The following is a 22,237-nucleotide window of genomic DNA, read 5'->3' as shown; positions in this document are numbered from 1 at the left end:
AAAGGCAATATTTGCTGTTTTGCCAGGGATCTCAAAGTCGAGTTTAGCCTAAAGCCACATTCTCTTTAGTGTCACCCTGATGAACTGCTCCCCACACAGCCTGGCATCACTTCAAATCATAATCAAAATTCACTCTAAGGTCAATGGATTTTTCAGAGTTAAAACGTGTGATATATTTTCTTTAGGACCTTTTCAAGGTAAACACTAGCACATGAAAGTGCAGTAATCTTTGGAAGCCCTAAGAAGAAATGCATTTTTATTTTAGCCTGCTGTCAGATATGAAAATACTTCATTCATAGACATGCACTGTAAAAAATCGTGTTAAATTAAAAAAGAAAACAGCAACAATCAAAAAAACCTTGCAGCTTGAGTTTCCAAAAATTCATATTCAACATTTGATTGCCATATTGAACACATTTTTACAACATAACAATATCCAAGTAAAGTTTTTACAGAGATGTATTTACATTTTTATTGTCAATACTTTGCCCTTAAAAGTAAACTATCAGCCATTATGTAACAGACAACACAATTTAATTGTGGTGCTTTTAATTAGGTGATAAAAAGCAGTTGCAAATAAACATTTAACAAAAATACACATACTCATCTCTGCACCAATACAATGTGCAACACATTACATTTTCTACCAAATTATATGTAATATCTAATTAATTTAACTTTCACTTTTGCTTAATTTACTCTTAACTTAGTTTTCCTCGAAATCCTGCGATTTTGGAGGCACATGAGATTTATTTTGAATAAAAATTTACTTTGTGAACAATAAAAAAGTATGTTCAATATAGTATGAATGTAATCTTGATGTACTACATTCGACATGTTGTCATTGTCATGTGACCCGTGGCCTCATGGGATAGTACAGTTTCCATCATATGTGCACTTCAGAATCTTGCTGGACGTGGTAGTTTTCACCTACAGTTTTGTGAATACTGTTAACTCTGACATATGGGCTACTACTCTTTTCACATAGTTTTTTTTGCCTACTTTATATTAAGGAAGTATGTTATTTCAGATGCAGCCTTAGTGTAAGTTAGTGTAAAATGAGCTTTGGCATTTTTCAGACCTGAGACAGTCTTGCGCACTTAATTCCTGATATTTATATGTGCCAAGTGGCCAAGTGTGCCATTATGGGTATTGGGAAAGGCCAATAAAGATGTAATGTGTCCCCTCCCCTTGCGCCAGTAAACACGCCATCATCAGAGAAGAGATGTCGTTGCAAGAGGGAAGGGAAGTTACATTGATTAAAGATTATGAGGCTATTTTTTAATAAATAGGCCTACTGAAATATTCCAAAAAAAAAAAAAAAAAAGGATCATCGATTTTCATTTGAAGGTGAATTTAACCATGAAAGGTGCAGTAAGAGTTTTCTGAAAAACGCTGTTGAAAGTGGATCAGTCTGAGCACCACAACACACTTGTAGCCAATCAGCAGTAGGGGGTGTGTCCACTCATGATGAGGGAGGAGAGTGATTGAGCAAGAGGGAGATTTGAAGAAAGACTGTTGAAAGAGAGATGACTGAGACATTACAAAAGAGAAAAGGTCAGAGGAATATCACTGGAAAAAGAAGAATTATGATCAGGCAAGTGCTTTAGGACCCGCGTTAATATTAGAAAAGCTTTCCAGCATTGGCGAGACCCAAGTGGTGAAAACGGATGCCAAGGTTGCATTGTTTCTGCTCAATACATGAATAATGTTAGTTGTGAGCGTCATTGTTTGTCTGGAGCTTGTGTGTTTCTGGCGACTAACAACAAACTTTTGCTTTTATATACTCTTGTGTACTGTATGTTCATTTTTTGTTCTTCCTTGTCATTCATTCGTCATCTTCACTTTATTTCTCGCAAAGCTTTATTTTGCTTCTCTTCATTTTGCTTCGCTTCTGCTATGATAAAGAGACATCCACTCTTGCATTGCGTGTTTGTGCATTTTGGGGTGGAGTAATGAAGGGAGTGTGTTTGATTGGGTTGATTTTAAATATCAACAAGTGTTCAGCAATGATTTTCAGAAATCACTTACTGCACCGTTAACTAAACATACAATGTGACAAAACTATTTCAAGGAACACTATGTAACTTTTGGTAGACACGGTTACACAGTACTTTAAAATTCCAGCACAGCGCTACAACAACCCATAATAAACCGACCCTTCACAATAGATAACTAACTCTGTTAGAGAGCAGCATATGGCTATTTATCTGTTCAATAAAATACCCTACTCACCTTTTGAGTAATAAAAACGCCATCTCTGCATCGTCTTACAACATTTCAAATCACTCAGTTCTCACCATCTCTGAAAAGCTACTCCATTGTTGATTCTCATTTTATTATGAGCTCTGTGACTGACGCATTGTCTTTTTGGGGATGCGATTGGGCTGTTTTTCCACTCTAAAAGTATTATAACTTATATGTGAATAAAGCATAAATTTAATATGTTCATCATATAAAGCGATCGAATCTCTTCAGAAAATTTGCTCTAAATTTTTAAAGATTTTTTTTTGAAGCGTCAACTTTCAGTTGCCTTTGCTGTCTATGGAGGGCCAGAAAGCTTTCTGATTTTATCAAAAAGATCTTTATTTGTGTTCCGAAGATGAACGAAAGTCTTACGGGTTTGGAACGACATGAGGGTGAGTAAATGACAGAACTTTAATTTTTTTGGATGAACGAACCCTTTAAAAGATAATCAATCACATATGATATATCAAATAGACCTCTGGGGCACGTTTTTGCAATGTAAAAGTATTATACTTAATAATAAGGAATCACTTTAAAATACTGTAAAAATACATATATTGCCTTGTTGAGCTCTGACTTAATCCATCAATTCAGCTTTATATTCTCTCTGATCTTTCATATTCAGTGTCTGATGTAAAGCCACTACTGCAGAAAAAAACTACTCCAGCAATCCAGCCAATGGAGGACTGTGGGGCGGAGAACGCTCTGCAATTGAACTAAAGGACCGCAGGCAGCTGTACACGAGCATCCCCTATTCTACACACGCGCCCACATCACACAGTCAATGGATTACACCTTCTCACTCCAAGTGCAACACCATCTGACCGTGTACCCGACGCACTTTTGCGAGGACTATAGCTTGGAGTTACAGGTATGTTTTAAAAAATCATAGTCAAAGTCAAAGTCGCGGTCATGAGCGCAGCTCTAAACTAACCCTTCTCTCGACACTATTGGAGATACTTGTCAAACATATGAGCAACATTACCAGACCAAATATCTCATACTCTAAAATGGCATGGCAGTGTTATACTTTCTCAGATTTCATGTCGCTTTTGAACGCTAAACGCCAGTTTTAACGCGAGCTCGATGAATGTAGCGCGTGCTGTGATGTTTACACGACAAGGGGCACAGGAACTGTAGATACACTTCATAGTAGCTATGACATTTGCGTTTAATTTTGAGTGATTTTTAACAGTATCATTTTCGTGTGAGCTTTGTTGCATTTAAGAAGCAAGAATGACCCTTGAAAAAGCACATACCGGTGGCACGAGGCACTGTTGACAGATTGCTCTCGGTTTCGTCAATCTTACAGCTGTTTCATTTACTGCAAACGATCAATTATGTATAACTGTACAGTCCCGGGAACCCTGTTGATGCGGACAGTGTCAGTTTTCAGTCAAGTGCGCTTTGATCTTCGTTTTCACCTGTTGTGATCTGTGTAATTTACTGAGACAGGCTGTTTGATTGTTATAGCGTCAAACCTTGAATATATCAGGATTTAGTGTTGTGCCCTGGGCAATTTTGGATTATTACCTGTCCTATATCTGGCTAACTGGGAGACCAACTGGTTTAGACTTCTCATTTAAAATGTACAGATTTACTATGTACTAGGAAACAAATTGCAACAATTATTCAAAGTAAATTAGATTTGAAGTGGTGTGAATAGTTGTTTTTCATAATCCTTGTTGGCTGAATGATCTTGCTTAAGCAGTGTGCGGTGTACGTGTTCAGTGTACACAACGCTGAATGTACAAAGAAGTGGAATGTTTCATGAACTTTTATTTTTTATTTTTGCAGCCTTTGTAAGTTTCTTTTTCCATGAAAGCGTTATGCTCACATTTTAGTTATTTTCTCTAGTTATTGTACTAATAATGCATATGCAGACATTTTCATTGTACATGTATTTAACTATTCATTCTTTTATTTATAGCCTTTGAAAATTTCTCCTCCAGGTGCTGCTTAGATCATCTTTTTGTGGAACAATGGCATGGCATTACATTTTCGCTTTCATATTCCTTGGAGTGCAAATACGTGACACAAAAGCAGATGTCTGTTCGTAATAAGTGGCTTCCCTCTTGTTTAACCCTGGATGTGTACTTTGCTCAAGACTTCAGTTGATATTTGCTGTAGTCAGTGAAGAGCCAGATCTCATTCCTTTAGTTTAAACTGGACTACTATATTCTATTAAATTCTAGCATTAGAGTTATGGATGAAAAATACATTAATTAATTTTCATTTTTAGCTATTCATTGCTGTACTGTCTACCAAGCTTAGCTAATAAGCAGTTGTTAGGAGAGAGTAGAGTGAGAGTAACATGTGAATTATTGATGTTCTCTTGACACTGTTTTTCCTGTGCAGAGAAAATCGGCTCATCTTTAATTTCTGTTATTATGGTGTGTTTATGAATTGATATTCTTTGCCTTCGAGCTAGCCAATAGAAAACAGTATAAAGAGAGAGGAATACCAGATATAACAGCATCACTTTTATCGCATTCATGCATTATAGACACATCATAGTCCGAACCGTCCTGGTGTAATGTGCTTTTCAGCAATAAGGGTACAAAAACAAGAACAACTTCATATTGCTTATTTGAGCATTATTTCCTGTCAGCATTCACATGTGTGCTTCCCTGTCTCATGCCATGTTTTTAAAATTGAGCTATTTTCTCAGTATTGGGGGCAATGAAATTGCATAGCTTTGGGTGGGAGGTTGGTTAAAATTGTCAGAGAAAATGTTCATCCATGCACCACAAGGTGGCTCTGTTAGTGTAGAGTCACCTAGTCTCAGAATGACCTCTGGTTGGATCCTTTTTTTATCACTGACTCCTGTGCAAAGCTTGCCTAACCCTACAGATGCATTTTCTGTTGAGGTTCATTTTTGTGGACCGTCCTATCCACAGTAATAGGCTGCTTTATACTTCAGAGTTTGTTTACTGAGTGATAAAATCACAATAATTGTGATTAAAAAAAAAATCTACTCTCTCCATAACCAGAGCATCATAATTCGCCTCCCAGGACGTCTAAGCCAGAAGTGACAGCCCATTGCCTCTACAATACTGTTTTTCCAATGGGAGGGACAACGCCCACACTTATGGAGAAGCTTATGTAGAGGAAAATGCCTTGCCAAAGCCCAGGGATATGATATGATATTATCTTTCTCCATCTATCTCCATTTCTGCTCAAAGGAATTATATAGCAGAGCTGAGGTTTAGACTCTCAGCAGTATTTACAGCAAGACTTACAGTAATACTAGCTATGCTCATAAAGTACCAGATGAGTTCTTATTTACTGAAAATATGGTGTTATCTAGTCATTTATTTAAAAAAATGGCAGAAAATATGTCAAATATACTGCTTGTTGTCTTAAGTTGTTTATCGGCTGTAAGGGTTATTAGGTTTGAAGGAATGAGGAAGTGTCCTTTATTTGAACCTAAGTCCATGGAGTCCTAGTGTGATGAAAAAAATTAGTTTTCTCATTTAATCTAATTTATAATACATATTCCACATAAAGGCCCTACTGTGCTTAAGACATGTTTGTCATTTGGTTTAGCGTGGATATTCTTAGCTGGCTTTGAAAGCACCCTGCAGATATTAAAGGTGCAAAAAGGTAGCTCCAAATTAAATGGCACAGTGCATAACCAGTGGCGGCATTCAAGGTCGTTTTTTGTCCTTATACCCAGTAAATGTATTGTCGGTTGAGAACCTTGGAGTACATGCTCTGAACTGTAGTCCAATGAACAAGTAAATAATGCAAAATAAGATTTGTGTAGAATTAAAAAGGCACATTTTACCATTATTTTCTCTAGCTTAGGGCTATAGGCTTATTCATAGCTTAGGTGCGAGAGAGTTATGTGCTCTTCCACCTCAGTTACATTACCGCATTAGAATGATGTTTCCATATTATGTAGTAGAAATTGGACAAAGATTCAAGTCACACTGTTGTATGATAATACATTTTATTGCAAAAGCACAGTTTAAATTTCAGTCCAGTTCGAGGATGATTGTGTGTGTTTGTTATGCCTCTGTAAGACATTTCTTATGTGTGTATCCTGAACAAAATATATCACTGTTATAAAATATAAAAATTCAGCTTTGCCATCACAGAAATTAATTACATTTATAAAATGCATATTAATAGAAAAGTTATTTTAAATTGTAATATTTCACAATACTGTTTTACTTTTCTTTTTTTATCAAATAAATGCTGCCTTGGTGAGCATAATAAAATTATTTCAGAAATCTTAAAGTCCCCCTGCAGTCAATAATTTTATCCCTTGAAACATATTTAATTGTTAATTTCACCCTTGCTTCATTTAGTATATGCAGATCCATGAATATGCAAATTCCACCCAGGAACATGTCTAACTGCAAAATCAGGACGTGCGAAGAGGAAGAGCGAATTATGCAGGCAGGATTGGTTCAGGGGTGCAATGTAGCCAATCACAGACCATGTCTGGTTATCATTCAGGTCTTTGATTTTGTCAGAATCCACTCACCGGTTAAAACGCCAGAGTTTTTGTTCAGTGCTGAGTTCTGCACACTCGCGAATCCTCATTAAATACACAATGTAAATAAGAGAATCATTGTGCAGTGCTGACAACTTCATCGATTATAACGAAACTTTGTGAGATCACGAACTGAGATGAGTGACAGCTTTTTAGTGATTATAAAAGGGAGCTGTCTTTGCGCACTTTCTAGGCTATATATAATCCGTTCAAAATTTGAGTAAAAGTCAACACATAACGGTAACTGATATGATTAGCCTTTGGCTTGAATCAGACCCTTTAAATATGAGAGTTGCGACACTCTTTGATCTCGCCGCCATGCTGTCACATGGTTTGTGTAGCTCTCAATAGTTCCAAACAAATCCGCGCTGTCGACCAGTTTGAATGATTTTAAGCAGGACAGACCGCTGTAGCTATATTTGCAGCAATTATCCATAAACATTGACGGATAATATACGTTGATTATTACGTTGACACTTAATAACATATTCTGATAAACAATAAGTGATAAACAATATTTATGAATAAGTGATAAACAATATTTCTGAATTTATATTGAAAAAAATAAAATGTTAAAAAAAAATGTTTGTTTAGCAATGCAAATTTTAAAACACTTATTCTCTCATAACTTAAAGCAAACATTCTTCGTGAAATTCTGTTGAACAATAAGTATAATGCCTATTTATTAAAGGTGCCCTAGATTCAAAAATTGAATTTACCTCAGCATAGTTAAATAACAAGAGTTCAGTACATGAAAATGACATACAGTGAGTCTCAAACTCTGTTGTTTCCTCCTCATATAAATCTCATTTGTTTAAAAGACCTCCGAAGAACAGGCGAATCTCAACATAACACAGACTGTTACATAACAGTCGGGGTGTACGCCCCGAATATTTGCATATGCCAGCCCATGTTCCCAACATTATTAAAGGCATTAGACAAGGGCAGGCATTAACGTCTGGATCTATGCAGAGCTGAATCAACAGACTAGGTAAGCAAGCAAGAACAATAGCGAAAAATGGCAGATGGAGCGATAATAACTGACATGATTCATGATAACATGATATTTTTAGTGATATTTGTAAATTGTCTTTCTAAATGTTTCGTTAGCATGTTGCTAATGTACTGTTAAATGTGGTTAAAGTTACCATCGTTTCTTACGCTATTCACGGAGACAAGAGCCGTCACTATTTTCATTTTTAAACACTTGCAGTCTGTATAATTCATAAACACAACTTCATTCTTTATAAATCTCTCCAACAGCGTAGCATTAGCCGTTAGCCACAGAGCATGGCCTCAAACTCATTCAGAATCAATGTAAACATCAAAATAAACACTTTACTTACGCGATTAGACATGCTGCATGACGAACACTTTGTAAAGATCCATTTTGAGGGTTATATTAGCTGTTTGAACTTTTTTTATGTTGTTTAAGGCAAGCGCAAGCTCTTGGGGCATGGGGCACCAGAATTAAAGGGCCATACACCCTGAATCGGCTCATTTATAATGATGCCCCAAAATAGGCAGTTAAAAAAATTAATAAAAAAAAAATCTATGGGGTATTTTGAGCTGAAACTTCACAGACACATTTAGGGGACACCTTAGACTTATATTACATCTTTTTAAAAAAAGTTCTAGGGCACCTTTAATATATTAGATATAAAAAGCACCCTGTACAGCAATGATCAGCTGTTCGGCTGAGATTTTGATGTTTTGTTACAGAAAGGCCAAATCTGACCAGTTGGTTCTTGTCACATGGCCTGTGGTGCGCATTCTGAAAAGTTGAGAATTTTTAATTTTGATACGCCTGGAAAACGCAGCGCATACATGTCACAACCACGTTGCTTCCACTATGAGCGCGCCTGCCGCATTGCTACATTTGAAATAACTGACTTGCACGTGGAAAAGAAGCAATATGTGAACGGCCCCTAACTTCTTAAAGCAAAGCGTCGCAAGCATCTTTTGCTTCTCTATGAGCACAGCTGTTGCTGTGGCACTGCGGTGAAAGAAAGCCATGACTTTTCTCACGCGACCAAGCAAGAGACTGACGTGAGACGTTTACACCTGCTTGCAAGATTCAATGTGTGCGCGAAACACCTACTGAACTAGAGAGCTGATTGAGACACACCCTTAATATGCGGTGACAACCCGGCTTCTCTCACTGCCACCTCCGTGTTGCAGAGTAGGTCACATCAGCAGCTCAACCAATAAGATTAGACTGCCGTCATACCGTAAAAATATCGGCATCACTCTACGATACATCGTAAAATTTTTGCATCGCGAAATATCGTACTGTGATATATTGTCACACCCCTATTAAGTATTACTGTTAACTAGCTAAAAAACAAAAATATTGACTCAACACTAAGAACTTTTTCTAATGAATGGCTTCACTAATGTGTCTTGTCTCGGCACATTGATAGTTACAAATTACAATGAATCATGTAAATTATAGCCTATATTTTCAACAAAAAATAGTGAAATTAAGTTTATTAGCTTGCCTGCCTAAATATTTCTGTCAGTCGTTTAACATTTCTATTATAAAAAAGCTGCCATACAGTACAGTCCAAAAGTTTGGAACCACTAAGATTTTTAATGTTTTTAAAAGAAGTTTCGTCTGCTCACCAAGGCTACATTTATTTAATTAAAAATACAGTAAAAACAGTAATATTGTGAAATATTATTACAATTTAAAATAACTGTTTTCTGTTAACCATTCAAGTGCTATTAAACCACTAAAACGTGATAAGACAGGCGAAAAAAGAACTCCAGGGCTGCTGCACAATTTTAATATCAAATTTAAGACTTTTAAGACCTGAAGAAATGAAAATGCCATACACACAAAGAACAAACATACCCAATCTTAAAATACATTGTATTCAGGGCCCCTCAGTATTTTTCAGGAGGTGTAAATAATAAATGTTGTAAAATAATTGCCTAATAAGAACTCTTACTTTTGTGCTGCACAGATAGCTGTCTATCACCGCAATGTCAAAATATTTGACATGACCAATCAAATCAAAGTAGGTCGGCTTTGATTTACTACTACTTTGATTTGATTAGTCATGTCTAATATTTTGACATTGCGGTGGATAATCTTACAAAAGTAAGAGTTCTTATTAGGCAATTATTTTACAACATTTATTATTCACACCTCCTGAAAAATACTGAGGGGCCCTGAATACAATGTATTTTAAGATTGGGTAAGTTTGTTCTTTGTGTGTATGGCATTTTCATTTCTTCACGTCTTAAAAGTCTTAAATTTGATATTAAAATTGTGCAGCAGCCCTGGAGTTCTTTTTTCGCCTGTCTTATCACGTTTTAGTGGTTTAATAGCACTTGAATGAATGTTGGCATGGTCTGTAGTGCAGCCAATAGTTAAATATTTTTAACAGATTAAACTGAAAAAAAAAAAAATAAATAAATAAAATAAATAAATCACAGTGTTAGTCATTGAATCATTCAAATTATTAAAGGGTTAAAACCAACGGACAATCTGCAACCTATTGACAATCTGTCAGTTTTGACAAGCAAAACGGCTGTTTTAGAGTTTCTGTATAATTTAACAAACAACATCCTGCTCAGATTTACATTACTTCTAGGCCTAAATCATATTTTAAAATACAGAGTTCTGGCATGAAACTCTAATGGGCAGGCTAATAGGTCCTTTAACTCAACCTGCAATAAAAGCAGCAGCAGCATAGTAGATCTATTCCGCCAAGAACAAACATATCAACATTGTCATACCCATTACCATGCCAAACACTCCGAGAGTTGTTAGAGCCCTAAAAGTTGACAGAACTTAATTTCAATTTAAATCAGTCCTCCTGGAAGTTTCTTCAGCCCCCCTGGTTGAGAACCACTGCCTGTGTATAGTAGGGATTCACTGATATTCAAATTCTGGCAGATTTTTATTTTTTACTTTTTTTAATTTTCAAAATTATTTTACAAATATTGAGATCCAGCAATAATTGGCAGACACCCTGCAGCACTGTTTGACCCTCAGAGGGCCCTCTGAGGGTCACACACCTCCTGTCTCTCTGGTTTTGTTTCTTTTGCTCACATGAGGCCCATCTGATTGTTGCACACCTTCCAATTAGAGTGATAGAACAGGATAATGATGTTTGACCTTCAGCTAGCCACAGGGAAGAAGCAATGAGCAATGTTTTTGCTCTGAGAAATGAACTGACATTGAACTGTGTACATTTGCAAAGGTGAAGAGGGAAATAAATGGATAATTTCTCAAGATACCACATTAACTGGTATGTTTTGTACTAAATCTAGATGCCACTTAAAATGTCAGACGTGTGATCGTTTCTATTGTTAGTTGATTGCAAGCAGGTCCAGCTCACCAACACCGCATCTAATTAGTTAGATGGTGGGTTATTGTAGCATGGCCACATTATTACATAAAGCCATCTTAATTTGCTCCATGATAATCACACACCGTGACAAATTTATTATCCGCTGTCAGGAACAGGTCGCTTTCCTTCATCATGCTTCAGTAAATTCTATCACATCTCCTTGCTCCTCTGCAAATGACAGCAGATGTTTTCCACATCCCCTGGACACATAACACCACTGTCTTCTCTAGGATGGTGGAAAAAGCATTTTGTACTATATCCACATAACAGCCCATGTCCATGAAGCATCCAAAATTAATGAGTCTGGCAAAGAGAGAGGTACTTTGTTCTTGTGCATTGAAACATCTGCTGTGTAAAAGAATCTCCTCTGTCGCTTTATTTTGAAAACCTTTGGAGGTCAGGAGTGGACCCGACCCACCCAGCATTTGGCATGTGAAGCTGTTTCTGGAGTTGGTGAGAAGTCAAGCAGCATCGTTTTTCCTCTCATTATTTATCTCGGCACATATTGTACACAGGTTCTGAATTATCCATTAGCACTCCAAGGGTAGTTTCAAAGCACTGTCAGGGAGACTAAACAACTGTGTGAATACAACACAACATTAGAAAGATTAGCAGATGAGAACAGGCAGACACTGAGCACTGCAAGGCTCTCTTTTCTCTCTTTTACATTATTTATCTTATTTTCTTGAGACATCTTCTTCTGTCACTCCTGTTTATGCAGTAAGAGCTGCTCGGGGTTTGTTATTTTGTTTAGGGAAAAGGGAACAAATCTCCTTTTGTTTGCTTTTTCTGCTTATAGACCTCCTTAAGGAATGTTCTGAACTTAACTTTTGTAAAGTGTTACCAAGTTCTTGTTTCATGAAACATTGTTTTGATAAGTGACTTTATACTCTTTAATTTTAAATCCATCTTTATAGTGATCTTAATATGTTTCTGTCTGCTCTTGAAAAGATTTTAAGAAAACAAATATTTCACAATATTACTGTACTCAAAAAAATATTTCAGGCAAAACATAAGTTTTATGTAATTGAATTACATATAAAATTTCCATCCATTTGGATTACATAGTTTTTACATAAACAAACTAATAAACTTCATGTGATTCATATTTGAAAGTCATATGTAAATTAAATAGGTACGATTTATCTAATAGTATGCCCAGGTTATATAACACTGCTTTGTGTCCATGTGTTTGCGCACTACTGAGTTAAAGTACCATTGAAGCAGTGTCAGAGTTAATGAGATAATGACGTGATTGAGTGATGATTGACCCTTATTGAAGACACCTGATGATGATAAGCAGAATCACATTTTTTGGGCCACCATCGTGGAGATGAGTGTTTGCTTTAGTTGGGCTCTTGATCTATTTCATATTAGATTTTGTTTGGACTGTTGTAACAGCTAGTCAAGCAAAGAAAAAAGATGATCAGGTGGTGTTGGTTATGTTCTCACATAATCATTATTTGATCTGAATCACTGAACTCATTTAGAGCCCAATCTCTGAGTTAAATTTACATTATTGATTACAGCAGAACTGTGATTCTACAGCAGAAGATCAGCTTTATCAATATAATCTGAAAAGTCTCAAAAGTTCTGATAAAAAAAAAAAAAATGCATTTAGAGACACAGACATCAAGAATCAGTCTGTGAATCTCAACAGTGGTGACCATCAAAAAGCATGTTGCAGTGCATTCTGGGAGCCACCAATCAAAATTCATCCATGGCTCCCATCATGCATTGCTGCATGAATAAATTATGAGCTGAATTGTCTTAGTAATTTCCTTTTATTGTCACTATATTTTTTTTTTCTGTTTTTATGCGACTTTTTAGTAGCTTGTTTTCTGATGTTCAGAGTTGATCTGTTTATCAGAATATGTTGCTTGTCACCGTCATTGAGATTCACAGGCTGATTCTTGATGTCTGTGTGAGCCTTAAAGAAAGCTTTTTATTTTTTTTATTCAGAACAACTTTTGAGAATAACTTTGGATTATATTGAGTCACAGTTTTGCTGTAATCAACCATGTAAATTTAACTCAGAGATTGAGCTCTAACTTAGTTCAGTTATTCACACAAATAATGATTGTGTAAACATAACCAAAACAACCTGATCTTATTTTTTCTTTGCTTGACTAGCTGTTACAACAGCCCAAACAAAATCTAATATGAAATAGAGCAAGAGCCCAACTAAAGCAAACACTCATCTCCACAATGGTGGCTTGAAAATGTGATTTTCTCCTTTGGTGATTCTGCTTATCATCATCAGGTGTCTTCAATAAGGGTCAATCATCACTCAATTAATCACTTCATTATCTCATTAACTCTGACACTGCTTCAATGGTACTTTAACTCAGTAGCGTGCAAACACATGAACACTAAGCAGTGTTATATAACCTGGGCATACTATTAGATAAATCGTACCTATTTCATTTACATATGACTTTCAAATATGAATCACATTAAGTTTATTAGTTTGTTTATGCAAAAACTATGTAATCCAAATGGATGGAAATTTTATATGCAATTCAATTACATAAAACTTATGTTTAGCCTGAAATATTTTTTTGAGTGTGTTTTCTGTATTTTTGATCAAATAAATGCAGCCTTGGTAAGCATAAGAAACTTTAAAAATCTTACAGACCCTAAACTTTTGAACTGTGTATTGAATCATTGAATCATTTATTTAAGAGTTAAAACCAATTGATAATCTGCACAGTCAGTTTTGACAAGCAAAACAACTGTTTTGGAGTTGCTGTAGTAATTTAACAAACAACATCCTGCTCGAGACCCCTCATGCATAAGTTCATTAAAATCCAGTCTAGCATATTAAGACTGACATGAAAAGCTTTTCACACTCTCATTGTATGGTTACAGCAGAATCTTTGATAACTTCTTTATATCATTGTTAATTTAATTCTGTTTATTTATTTTTTTCCCCCATTAAGTTAATCACAGAACCATGAGAGTTGTTTCTCCATACAACCTGCTCCCCAGGGCCTTGCACAGACATTTTGTGGGGGTAGGTGCTGAAGTGAAAAAAGGTCACCCCTCTTAATTATTTATAAAAAAATAAAGTTTACACTGCGATCAGGGATGTCCAGATCCGACCACGCGATCGGAAATCGGGCCCGATCACGTGGTTTCAGATTCGATCGGAATCGGACGTTACCTCCCGATCAGGACTCGGATATATATGTATTAGGGGTGCAACAGTAAAAAAAAATAGAACCATACGGTTCTCCACTTACGGTTCGGTACGCACTTGCACCGCGGTCCATCTCGAATGACGACGCATCTATTGGTTAATATGGTTTGTTTAAAATAGCAACGTGGAAAACAGACAGAGTTCAGATAATGTATGTTTCAGTCGATGGATGCACAAAACGTTACAACAACGATAATCAGAAAGCATGGACAAAACAGTCACTGTTAACTGCGAGTGCCGTCTGCTCTAATGTCCAGTCATTTACGCCGTCATCACCCGGGTGAGACCTTAACAGCACACGTTGCTGTCTGTGTTTAAACTAAACTCATTTAAGCCTTGCTGATTTAAACCTTCAAGAACAAGACGCGAAAGAGAGCTCGCGGGCTGTGAGAAGATTTGTGTGCGCTCATCCGAAGCGCGCACAAGCTTATTCCAGTCAGCGCGCAAATACTGAGTTCTCTTTCACGTCTTGCGTTTCAGCGGACAAATTCATACAAAAATTATGTCAACATGCCCGTCCTAGCGAGTATCCTAGCAAGTATCCTACCAAACATAGTCGGTTATGTCTTAAGTGAACGTATATTAGTCGAAAAAGACAGCGCATGTGTAAGAGTAGGCCTATATGTAGCCTACTGGATCGTGCATATCTTAAAGGGAAAAAAAACTATTCCTGCTGCCTGTTTTTAATGTTAAATCAAACAACAAATAACAAAGAAATCACTCACTGCTCTTGACTGAATAGCTTTTGTAACTTCAATAATGATTAATCATTATTTATTTTATACAGGAAAGATAATATGCAGTGATATTTTATATTTGATTACTATTTGATTACTGTTAGATACCTGAAAAACCTGAAAAGCACTGTTCCTGGATCTGTTTTTTCGCTCTTCTTTATTCTTTTTTATGTAGGCTATTATAGAAGTATCGGATCGGGACTCGGTATCGGCAGATACTCAAAATCAAATGACTCAGACTCGATGGCAAAAAAACGTGATCGGGACATCCCTAACTGCGATTACAGTTGTCTAAATAATGTTATGAGTTTTAATGTTCTAAATATAACATTTTGGACATAGAAATATGAAATATTGGGAAAAATGAAATGATAGTGTAATATATTAAACTGAAACCGCCGTAATAAGTGAATCATACTGTGAATCATTCATTCAACCAATTCATTCAAACCGGCTGATTCATGAAAGAAGTAAGTGTCCGCTGACTCTATGAATGGGTCATTGAATCATTGACTCATCCGATTCATTCAAAAACAGGAAATCATTCAAGAATGAAACACCACTATGTGTTGCTCGGAGACGCAACTTTTTTGCTTTGTTTACAACTATTTTCTTTGGCAAAAGACCAAAAACAGTGAAAATTTACAATGTTGTGTCTATAAATTCTCAATTTATTTAATGAACTTATTGTTTTTTGAACTGTTATGAAAACCACATTTGCAATCGTGCTGATATTCAAGAAAATAGCACTCTTGCTCATCTGATATAGCTTCAGCTAAACACAAAATACAAGAACACATAAAAGGGCAATTCATATCTTGAATTTTTATTAATTTAGGTTGCATTTCGACCTCCGACCTTTAATGGGGCCACAGCCTGAATCGGCGCATATTTAATGATGCCCCAAAATAGGCAGTTAAAAAAAATGAATAAAAAAAATCTATGGGGTATTTTGAGCTGAAACTTCAGACACATTCATGGGACACCTTAGACGTATATTACATCTTTTGAAAACACGTTCTACTGCACCTTTAAGATTAATGAAGGGCTATTGCCTAAGTTAGGCTGGCTGTTTTGAGATTTTAAAAATTTAATTTCACAGAGGTGACAAACAGTATTAAATGGATGTTTAGGGCAAACATGTTCATCACCTGGCTGTCACCATTGAAGGCAGGTCTGGGAGATGTGGATGCTGCTCACCTGCTCTGCTGAGCGTTGTGGTGGCTGTGACAAGGGATGTCAGGGAGTGGGAGGGGCTCATACGGTCTCACAGAATTAAGAATAACTTGTCGTGCACACACTTAATTAAGAATTGATGCCACAGGCCAAATTTAAACAACAACTAAAATAGAAAATAAAATTAAAAAAAAAATGTCTTGCACTTATCTAGTCTGAGGCCAAAGGGGCAGGTGCTTGAGCACCACTTGGGGTCTATCTGTGCACATGCCTGCTGCTGTCTATGGTAGTTTTTCTTATTAGTATAGAGGACAAACAGACTCTCTCCCTGTGATTCCAGTTGCTTTTCTCTGTGCTTTGGGATGTGTTGCTTCAGAATGCTAATGAGCTCAAGTAGGACATGAGGACATTACTCAGCAACCAGCACTAATGTGTGTGCGCACATGTTTGCAGCACCAGCAGGGTTTGGAAACATACTCAAATGGTTAGCATGTTTCTTTGCTTGGTTGCATGCTTTTTTTTCCTTTTTTTTTTTTAAATCTCTGGAGAAAATAGCCAAATGAAATATACCTGAGCCATATCATATGAGGAATAGTGCTGTTGTACTGAATATTAATTTCTGACCTTAGGGTGAGGTCAAAGAAGCCAAAGCACCAAACTGGTATGGGGTTTGAGAGTGGAACATCTGTAGTTTCCTTATGTTTTGAAGAGTGAATCTGCAGTGTTGGAACTTTCCAGCTGAAGTGACAGAGGAAGACCTTGAAGCAGCTGATGTCCAGCTCAGTACCTCCCCCCACTGATTACAGCACACCTTTGACAGCCTGAACATTTGTCAGGGCCGCCCGCTGCACTGCCCTTTCTGCACTTCCTGCTGCATCCCACATGCATGCTCCTTACTGTGAGCACACATGCACAGTATTAATCAAAATCATATTTTGTCCTCTCAGGTTTAATGCAGTTGGTGTGGTTTGGAATAGAGTTTGATTGCTTGATGGTAAGATTCACTCGGCTTGCTCTATAAGATGATGATTTGGTTAAAGACCACATGAAACACCATTTACAACAACACCAATTCTGAGGAAAAATAAAAAGAACTTACAAACCCAGACTGGATGGTAGCATTTATTTATTTTTTTTTGCTTTAAAGAACCTAAAAGTTTTATTCAGCAAGGGCACATAAAACGTACCAAAAGTGACCATAAACATTTTTACACTGTTACAAAAACATTCTATTTAAAAAAAAAAAAAAAAAAAAAAGCTATTCTTTTTAACTTGCCATTCATCAAATAATCTTGGGGGGAAAATGTCCTGGTTTCCACAAAAAATGTTAAACAACACAACCGTTTTCAACAATAATAAAATTAAATGTTTTTTGAGCCCCAAATCTACAATTTTAGAAAGATTTCTGATGTATCACGTGACACTGAAGTAATGGCGGCTGAAAATGTAGCTTTACCATCACAGGAATTATTTTACATTTTAAAATATATTAAAATGGAAAAGTTTTTTTAAATTGTAATAATATTTCACGATATTACTGTTTTCACTGCACTTTTGATCAAATAAAGGCAGCCTTGGTGAGCATAAAGACACTTTATTCAAAAACATTAAAAACAATCTTACTGACCCCTTGGCATTTAAAGGTTTGAAAATCTATTATAAACCTCCTTGTTTATATCAAGAGAGATTTTAGCTGTTATTTTTATTTGTGTAGTTCTTTTCGTTTGTTGTTCTGTGATTCATGTTGTTTGACAGCAGCAAAGCAGAGGCAAAGAAAGTTTTTGATTAAAGATCATGGAAAAAACGTGGACTGCTGAATCATGCAAAATAAAGGCAGAGACATTTGATTAAGAAAGGAAATGTGGTAAATTTGTATTACGTTTTCCTTTAATCTAAATCACATGGCAAAAATGGACAACTTTTACTGTTTAAATGGAGAAAACTCCTCAAAGCCCCATCTCTCTCCCTCTAAACAGGCCTCAGACTGATTAATAATGCAATTGTTTCTTAGATGTGTGCTGTGTGTATTTGTTCGTCAGAGCAATGGCGCTTGGGCTCCAGTGATAGCATTTTGCCTATTTTGTTCTGCTGAATTTATGCACCGTTTCCTCAGAGCGGGAGAGTGAGCTCCTCTCCCCACACCCTCTTTCTATTTCTTCTCTTTTCATTCTCTGTCCCTTCCTCCCCTATTCTGCAGCAGCTTGGGTTATCTTTTATAGTTTTATTCTCATATCTTCAAACTTATGCTGCTGGAATGCCTATCTGTTGCCCAGAGCAACTTCAGACACAACTGTGCAAACTTGTATTTTTGGATTTAGCACGTATACAGACGTTTGTCAGAGAAGGTTGCCTTTGTTCTGATGATGGGTAAACTGAGGACACAAACAAAAGAAGGCTGAAAGACCATGTATAGTATCCGTAATGTTACTGCATGTTTTTATAGATGCATCACAAGTTGCAACAGCAAAGTAGCCTACTTTGAACATTGCTCTACAATCTATGAGAACAGTGTCATATCAGAAACTGAAATTAAGAATTAAGAGAGAGCTTCTGAGCACAATTGAAAACATACCTGAGCTCTAAATCTGATGCAGATTTATGAAAATATCTAGATTAGCGACAGTCTGGGAGAGATTTGAGCCACTGAATGAAAGATTATAGTTTCAGTAGTTTGAATATTGCAATCGTGTGATATCTAATATGTACGCATGAATTAGTGTAACAAACCAACTCTGTTTGGAAACTATTCAGTATGTTTACTTATTCTGTTTTAGAGAAGTTAGTCATTAGCATTTGCAAATCAGGTCATGATAAAAATGTGGAAATCCAAGTGTCTTAATATGGCTTCCAACCAGAGCTTCTGCACAAAAAAAATAAAATAAAATAAAATAAAATAAATTACAAAAAGCATTTAGTGGTGATAATTATGTTCCATGATTTTTATGTAATTTGAGATAAAAGGGGAGAAAAAAGTAAGATTTCCAGGTTTTGTTGATTTGAAATGTTATTGAAACATCTTAATGGACATTCCAATTTAAAGTACAAATGAAAAGAAATTCAGTTTGACCTGTTTTTTATTTTTGAGGTTTTTTTTTTTTTCTTCCCTTCTTTTCTTGAAATTTTGTGACTTTTTCTCATTTTGGGTCATGAACATGCAGGCAAAGTTTCAGTATGCTGATGTGTTTTGACAATGTACTAAGGCAACTGTACAGACCCAAAACAATAACATTGCTTGGTTATATTTTGTTATTTTAGTTTTTTACTACCCTATGACGCTTAAAAAATGAGATTTTCCTCACTTATTTCAATACAGAAAAATATTTTGTCAGTCACATATGAGCTATCATTTCTTTTTTCAATCTATCTGAAATACTATCTAACCTACATTGTTTTTTTTTGTTTGTTTGTTTTTTTTTTTTTTTTTTTTGCCTTTTTCTTATTTAGGGTCATGAACATGCATGCAAAGTTTCTAGCTCTAGACCTGAAGTGCCAGTGTCTTGCTGAGTTTAACAACTTTTTATTTTCAAAGTTTGTGAAAAATAAAAGGTTGTTTTTTAATCTGTTAACTGTCTGTCCCACTTTTTGAGCAAACACATGAAAATATCTTGTTAAAAAAAATGTAACTTTTTGTTAACATTGTTAAAAATCTTGAATACTTCAGAACACAGACTTAAGTTTGGTGTCTTTTTAAAGGGAACACTTCACAGATTATTGTAGATGTGAAAAAAACTTTTTTTTTAAACTTTACTTTTTTAAGTTTATGAAAATTTAAAATATATAAAATAAACATTTTTATATATTTTATAGGAAGCATATTTTACAATACATATTCAACTATAAAACTTCAAGAAAATCAAAGCTAAATATCTGAACAAATTCTGTGGCAAATTTAGGTTGATATCTCAAAAAATAACTTTCAGTAAGATTTTTTTTGTGTGTAGTACCAAACTTCACCACTAGATGACATCCAAACTCCACCGATGACCATATAAGGACTCTTCGATTTCCATATATGGTTTGAGTGATCTGAACCATATTTTTCCATACTTTTCAAAATATTTATGAAGTAGACATCCTATTCAGAAGTAGTTTGGGCAGTAATGTTAATATTTGATTTGAATTCGATCTCAAAAAACACGTGATGTTATCTGCGAAAAACCCATCACATAGGAAATTTTTACCTATCACAGGATTCAATACCTTATGAACGCTGGATTCGAGCCCTTTCCAAATCTGTTTTTACTTCTTGTCTGTAACAAAAGTTATCTGAAGTCGGCTATCGCTCTGATTTTCAGGAACGGAATTCTGAAAAAACAGGTTTTAATAACTGTCATCCCCTTTTTCACATAGACATGAAAATGCACTATCCAAACATAAATGGTTGTAATTCAAGAATGCTTTGGAATATAGATCTAAGGTTGGTCTTGTTTTAAAGGAGACACTTGTCAGATTATTGTAGAAGTGAAATACATTATGAAAGTGAAATTAAAAAAAAAAAACGTTATAGAAGTTTAAGTTTATAAAAATGTAAAAATATAATTGTTTATATTTTATAATAATATATTACACTCTAAAAAATGCTGGGTTAAAAACAACCCAAGTTGGGTTGAAAATGGACAAACCCAGCAATTGGGTTGTTTTAACCCAACTGTTGGGTTAAATGTTTGCCCAACCTGCTGGGTAGTTTTATTTAACCCAACTATTGTTTGAAAATGACTATATGGCTGACTTCATTTAGTATACTAAAACCCACCCCTTTCTTACAATCGAACGCAAGCTCGCATTCAACCGTTGGATGCCTGGTCATTTTTTTTTAAGGCAGCATAGATGTATGATCTCCCACAATCCTGTGTGTGTGTGGGATGGTGTGTGTAAGCAGAACTTTGTGCCCTTGAGCAAAGATGACAGCATACATGCCGCACACTTCTACATCTGCCTTTGAGATGAATGGGTATGCTAACGGACAGCTTTTCCAGGTATTCCAGACCTCCTTGGCCCTAACCCAATTTCCTTAGGAGGTGCCTTCATACAGAACTGCTGTCTGTTAAATCAATGACTGACTGTGCAGCATGGCAGCTGCTTTCAAACACACAGTGCTTCTCAGTTAGATGACTACATCCTTGTGAAGCTGCGTCATTCCTAGACCAGTCCTTAGGCTTGTAGACTAGAGACCTCCTCAGTGTTAAATAGAATGAGAACAAAACAGTCTAGTAAGTGTGCATGGCGACGTCATAAATGTTTCCTCCTCCACATTCACACCACAAAAATACAATTAGGCCTAAAATTACATATTAAAGATTTTCTATTAAAGGTGGGGTAAGCAATATTTCAACTGTTGGAAGTTGGTGGGACCGACACCAACAACAAACGTGTAGTCAATAGTGTTGTCACGGTACCAAAATTCCAGTAGTCGGTACCGATACCATGAAAATTTTACGGTTCTCGGTACCAATTTCGATACCACAGCAAAATCTGTTGGAACTATTTTACTATTTTATATAGCCTATTTTAAAAACATTGAATATGATTTGGAGTGTGTGTGTGTTTGTGTGTGTGTGTGTGTGTCTGTGTGTGTATATATATATATATATATATATATATATATATATATATAATATGCTACCTCAATTAAATAAATTTTGAAATATAAAATATAAAATTAAATATAAAATATAAAATTTTGAAATATGAAATATAAAAATAAATAAATAAATAAATAAATAAATAAATAAATAAATAAATAAATAAATAAATGCTCAAACATCCATTTTGTACTGTTGAAAAAAACGGCATATGCTGGTAAGGTAGGTTTTGAAGCTGTATGCTGGTCCTAAACTGGTCCTGCTGGTCCATGCTAGTCCTAAACTGGTCCTGGACCAGCATAAACCAGCTCAAACCAGCATACCAGCTTCAAAACCTACCTTACCAGCATATGCTCTTTTTTTCAACAGGGGTAACAGACGTGCGTGTTTATTTTAGCTATTTTGTCAGTGAAACAACACACTAC

At 35.7% G+C, this 22,237-nt stretch overlaps 1 protein-coding gene across 2 annotated transcripts in view; it reads left to right on the top strand.

Annotated features, from left to right (window-relative positions):
- Window positions 1–3,000: 3,000 nt before the first annotated feature.
- The window catches only part of zmat4a (zinc finger, matrin-type 4a), a 114,386-nt gene continuing 95,149 nt past the window's right edge, over window positions 3,001–22,237 (top strand). For both annotated transcript variants that reach the window (XM_067407321.1, XM_067407319.1), the window contains exon 1: window positions 3,001–3,118. In XM_067407321.1, coding sequence (XP_067263422.1) covers window positions 3,032–3,118 — 87 coding nt within the window. In that variant the 5' untranslated portion in view covers window positions 3,001–3,031. The remainder of the gene's footprint in view (window positions 3,119–22,237) is intronic.

The sequence above is a fragment of the Chanodichthys erythropterus genome, chromosome 13 (assembly GCF_024489055.1).
Source record: "Chanodichthys erythropterus isolate Z2021 chromosome 13, ASM2448905v1, whole genome shotgun sequence".
Classification (NCBI taxonomy): domain Eukaryota; kingdom Metazoa; phylum Chordata; class Actinopteri; order Cypriniformes; family Xenocyprididae; genus Chanodichthys; species Chanodichthys erythropterus.
The sequence above is the reverse complement of the archived record's forward strand: the minus strand, read 5'-3'. Positions and strand labels throughout refer to the sequence as shown.